Here is a 5,363-nt window from a genome sequence, read left to right as displayed (position 1 = left end):
ATAAAAGAGGGTGACAACGTGACGGGACAATAATGTGTGTGTGTACACAGTGAGTAATTGATCTGCAGTCAGAGAGTATTATTGAGCACGTTCGTTGTTATAGCGTTTGTTTTAATGTGATTGTTGAAATTAAGTGTATCGTAAAGTTATATTCGGAAAGAATAAACCAGTTTTATTAAGTAAGGACTTGTGTCGCTAAAGTTTCGTCGGAACGAAGTTACGGAAAATTAATTAACAAACGGAGACGTAACAATATTCACTTTCTTTGCATATCTAGCTCTTTTCTACAGTACAATAAACGGTAGTTCCATTTCTTGTATACAGTACAATATAACAGAAAAAAAATTACATAACAAAAGGAAACTCTCAATAGCCGCAGCACTTGAAATTCTGTTAGGCAGAATTAGAGTAAATTAATCTATGAAACATTTTTTTCCTTTTTATTAGCTATATTTTTGTGCGCCCGAAATACCAAGGGTGGGGACACCTAAACCTGATTCGATTTTATTACTCATCAGGATCTCTACAACCTCTCCTAAAATTGAAACTCTTTTAGGCAGGATTAGAGTAAATTAATCTATGAGACATCGGGCGTGGTCAAATAAATAAATCGAAAGGGTTTGACCTTCTAAGTCCAAAACTGTAATTAGATCTCAAATCGGGCAAGAGAAGACAGAGCTATGAGATAAAAGTTTGTAGTTTGTAATTGAAAAAAACAACAAAAAACTCTGAGCCATTCCATGAACCGCTATACCAGCCCTAAGCTTCTGTACCAACCACAAACTTTATCACTCGGTGTGTTTGGCACGTGTTGACCTTGACGCGTGGTCTACAGTATTGAAGGGACTGTTAGTCAGAACGGTGACGTCAGTACTTATGGTTTTGGATTTGTCCATTGGATACTCATATATAAAATTCTAATAACAATCACTTAGATACGTTTATCACAATTTGTTAAGAACTAGTGCTTGGTTCATTCGTTTAAGGTGTTCTGTAAGTACGTTAATTTTATAAACTATTTATTTATAAAAACCGTAGTTCATTAATTTACGTCTTTTATAATGTCATATTTTAGCAACTTTCATTAAAATTTGTCTTCATCATTATATACCTATACATTATTGTTGGAGATTGGCGTTTATCATATGGCGTTTCACTTGATTCATGGAGAATTATAGTGTTGTTGTTGAGGAGCTAAACCGTTTTATTATGTTGTATTAATATTATCATGCACAATATTATGGGCCAGACTTTCTTAAGTGTTCAATTTGATGTCGCCAGTGTTCTGGGGCAAATTTCTCTGAGTACGTACGTTAGACAATCATATAATATTAATAATTTCTAAATAATAGACGATGAACAGAGCTTTCCAAACATATATATAACATGTTCAGTTTAATTTTTTCCAGCAAACTTAGGAAATAAACAACGGTGGAGTGTTTAAAGTAGCATGTCGCCAGCAAAACAATTTAATTTCAAAGCAAATAAACAAACACAAATTGTAAGTATGTCTCAAGCCTTTATTGTGATTAATTAGTAAACTTTTATGTTATGAACATTTCTTATTAGCTGATTGTCCCATTTCCAAAATAACATGTCGCCATAATCACATGTTCTACTTTACTTTTCAAGATAATAATTACAAACTTTTGAGTAAATATTGTTACGACAGCGGAAGTCACGTGACCCTGGTGACACTTGATGAATTTCTCAAATGATCATGAATGATCGGGGAGGCCCGAGTGTATTCGAGACACCCCCTTCGTTGGTATATAAGCCTGGCAAAGAAAGCCTGCGGGAATGAATGAAGAGAGTTCCGGGTAATTTACGATTCTGTTTCGAGCTAGTGTGTGTTTTGCACTAGTAGAAAGCGAAGTTATCGAGATCATGAATCGCTGTGATTTATAGCGGGTATCATAGACGTTGTTAAGTTTAAAGTGACGAGAAACGTACTGATTGTGGAATTACTGTGTACTAAAAGTTGTATCGAGGAAGAATAAACTGGATTAATCAAGAAAGGACTTGTATCGCTGAAGTTCCTCGGAAAGAATTTCCACCGAAAATTAACAAAAAAGCAGATACGTAACAATATAAAGATTAGAGTCTAAAATGAATCCGGGAAGTATATAATTTAATTTGATCATACTCCAAACACAGGGTATCAAGAGATATTTTGGATATGTACATTTGGAGATTGTAATATAATTAGTTTTTGGATCTTTCCTGTTCCATGCACCGCGTTCAAAAAAAAAATATATTTTTTTAATGTAATTTTTAATGCTAATTTCAGAAATATAAATTAAAATTTGGAGAAATGAATTTTTTTTTATATTTTGCTTACGAAAAAAAAGGAACTTTAGGAAGTACTTTTAGCATTACATATATGCCTATTGCAGAACATCAAGATAATACAAAGTGTCTAATGACAATGTAACAAATTCAATGTGAAAATTCAGAAATATTCGCCCCCCTCCAGTGGCACAGCGGTATGTCTGCGGACTTACAACGCTAGAATCCGGGTTTCGATACCCGTGGCACAGACAGTCAATTGTGTAGCTTTGTGCTTAATTAGAAACAAACAGATATATATTCTTGAATATATGCTTGAAGAGATCATCATTTTCATGCATACAACGTCAAATTAACTTGTTACATCTCTTAACCACATTCCAAGTACATTCAATTTGCTGCAGATTTCAGAAACATAAATTAAAATTTGGAGAATTGATTTTTAAAGTGGAAGAAATGGGAAAAGTATTTTCATTTTTTTAAGAATTTTTTAAATGACATTCATCTTTTTTTTAAATAAACGTGTAATTACTTACTAATTAATCTCACTCGATCTAACCTCACATGTACTGACCTAACTTAGCGAAATAAAAAAAAAATATTTATTTTCATTTCTCCAAATTTTAAATTATATTTCTGAAATCAACATTAAAAACTACATTCAAAATATATATTCTTTTCGATTTGAATGTGGTGCATGAAACAGAAAAGATCCGTTTCTTTAAGCACGTGATCTCTTTTACGCATATATCTAGTGTAGATACTCAAATTATTTAATTTTGTTATGTTGTTATACCCAACAGCCAAGACATTTGTTGTTATCAATAACTCAGATGGTAAGAATAAATTGCATTCTTCAATAAAAACACTGAACATGAAATTGCGTGAACTCCTTTACGTGTTTTCCTTTACTTCAGAGGGGAATATATAGAGTGCATAATACTTTTCCCGCCATATTTAGTTTCCACCATGTGCAGATGATTAGGGTAGGGTGGATTTGAACTGTATAAGTCACAAATCAACTCATTTTCCTGCAAGAAAAGTCATTAAAAGTTTGATTACATAACAGGTGTGTATCTCTTTAACTATGTAACTAATATTCAAATAGTGGGAGTGGTGGTACTTTTAGGTTTAAAAGATGACAAATTACATAGCTAAATCTGTGAGCGATAATTAGGGGACTATTTGTATAAATAAATAATTGGGGACATGGTGAGATGCATGTGTTTCGTCTGTGTTCGTTTGTTAATTTTCCGTAGAAATTCTTTCCGAAGAAACTTCTGCGATACAAGTCCTTTCTTAAATAAAACTAGTTTATTCTTTCTCAATTCAACTTTGCAATACACTTACTTTCCACAGTCACTTTAACTAAAACACACGCTATAATTCACAACGATTCACGCACTTTACTTACGGTGCCCGCTTGACTCGATTATCCGTGTCTATATCTTCAATCTCTCTATCTGCAACTATATTCTTGCTGTTACTTTATTTGCCAGCTTATATACTATAATAGCGTACATCTCGTCTCTTCGTGAATCTTCTGGATACTCATCACGTGTTACTAGCGTCACGTGACTTCCGCTGTCGTAACACATGTAAAGGAGTTCATAGAATGGGTAAAGAAGATCACCATTTTAATTCAACTCCTTATATATGCTTTGTACCTCTTAGTATAATGCCACATTATAATAAAAACTTACGTTTATGATCTGTGGAAGTAGTCTAATACAAAATAACTATTATTATTAGCCTGCTATAGCTGGATTTACTGTAGAAAGGAGATCACATTAATTTCTACACCTGTCTTTGCTAATATACAGAGGTGGTATGCATTTCTGTGATGGGTTTCATATTTGTATTTTTAGAATGGATGATGAACAAAGATGGCAGCTGAAATATTATCACAGAAAAAAGGAGCAGAATGGAAAACCTTCTCACAATTTGTTAGCTTTTTGCCTTTATATTCTAGGTACAATATAATCTGGTAAAGGAAAACACATGTGAAAAACTGTAGTCATCTTCATCAAGGTGGAAAAATATGACAGAATGTAGCCCGAGTGTTAGATTTTTGTCACAAGGTTTTTCAGTAGTTATATTTTTTCAATATTTTCCAGCTGAAAAATGGACACTTAAGAAAGTCTGGCACTTATATATTGTAAGCATTGTATTTTTGTGTCGTATGTATAATAGTGAAACACAGCATAGTTTTAGCATTGTTTGATATAATACATAACTATCTGAATTAGATGACAATTTGCGTGTTGTATGTACATAAATTATAACTAACTTATACGTTACGTTCATGCTATGAATATATATCTAATATTGTTTGTCTGAGAAGGTTTGAGCTTTTACTCGGTTCATAATTTAGGTATATACTTAAGCATGTCGTTATATGTGTGAAATGATTAAAGATCTAATCGTAATAAGGACAGCGTTAGTCATGCCCCATGTCTCTAGTGTTCATTATACCGTATTGAAGGGACTGTTTAGTCAGAACGGTGACGTCAGTACTTCTGGTTTTGGATTTGTTCATTGGATATTCTTATATAAAATTTTTATACCAATCACTTAGATACGTTTATCACAACTTGTTGAGAATTAGTGCTTGGTTCATTCGTCTAAGGTGTTCTGTAAGTACGTTAATTTATAATATATTTGTTTATAAAAACCGTAGTTCATTAATTTACGTCTTTTATAATGTCACCTTTTAACAACTTTCAATAAAATTTGTCTTCTTCATTATATACATATATACATTGTTGTAGGACATGTTGTGTGTATATATAATTTATATTGTTACGTTCATACTATGAATGCATATCTAATATTGTTTGTCTAAGAAGGTTTGAGCTTTTACACGGTTCATAATTTAAGCATATACTGTAACTTAAGTACGACGTTATGTGTGTGAAATGGTGTATCTAACAGAGCATTAAAGATCTAATCGTAATAAAGATAGTGTTAATCGTGCCCCGTGTCTCTAGTGTTCATTGTATAGATAAATTCAGACTAATGCTCTATATTTAATCACGTTCGGTGGTTTGTTTGTTTTGAATTTCGCGCAAAGC

At 32.6% G+C, this 5,363-nt stretch overlaps 1 protein-coding gene across 10 annotated transcripts in view; it reads left to right on the top strand.

Annotated features, from left to right (window-relative positions):
• The first annotated feature begins 908 nt into the window (after positions 1–908).
• The window catches only part of LOC106458118 (dual specificity protein phosphatase 3-like), a 34,653-nt gene continuing 30,198 nt past the window's right edge, over positions 909–5,363 (top strand). For 3 of the 10 annotated variants that reach the window (XM_022384256.1, XM_022384254.1, XM_022384250.1), the window contains exons 1-3: positions 909–993; positions 1,410–1,501; positions 4,158–4,929. Coding sequence is in view for 2 of the 10 variants with exons in the window: in XM_022384248.1 (XP_022239956.1) it covers positions 1,451–1,501 (51 nt within the window). In the remaining 8 variants the exon portion in view is untranslated. Of the gene's footprint in view, positions 998–1,409; positions 1,502–4,157; positions 4,930–5,363 lie in introns of all 10 variants that reach the window. The other 7 variants (XM_022384255.1, XM_013917568.2, XM_022384248.1 and 4 more) reach the window with 6 other exon arrangements.

Source organism: Limulus polyphemus, unplaced genomic scaffold (assembly GCF_000517525.1).
Source record: "Limulus polyphemus unplaced genomic scaffold, Limulus_polyphemus-2.1.2 Scaffold418, whole genome shotgun sequence".
Lineage (NCBI taxonomy): Eukaryota > Metazoa > Arthropoda > Merostomata > Xiphosura > Limulidae > Limulus > Limulus polyphemus.
This window is presented reverse-complemented; position numbering and strand designations above follow the sequence as displayed.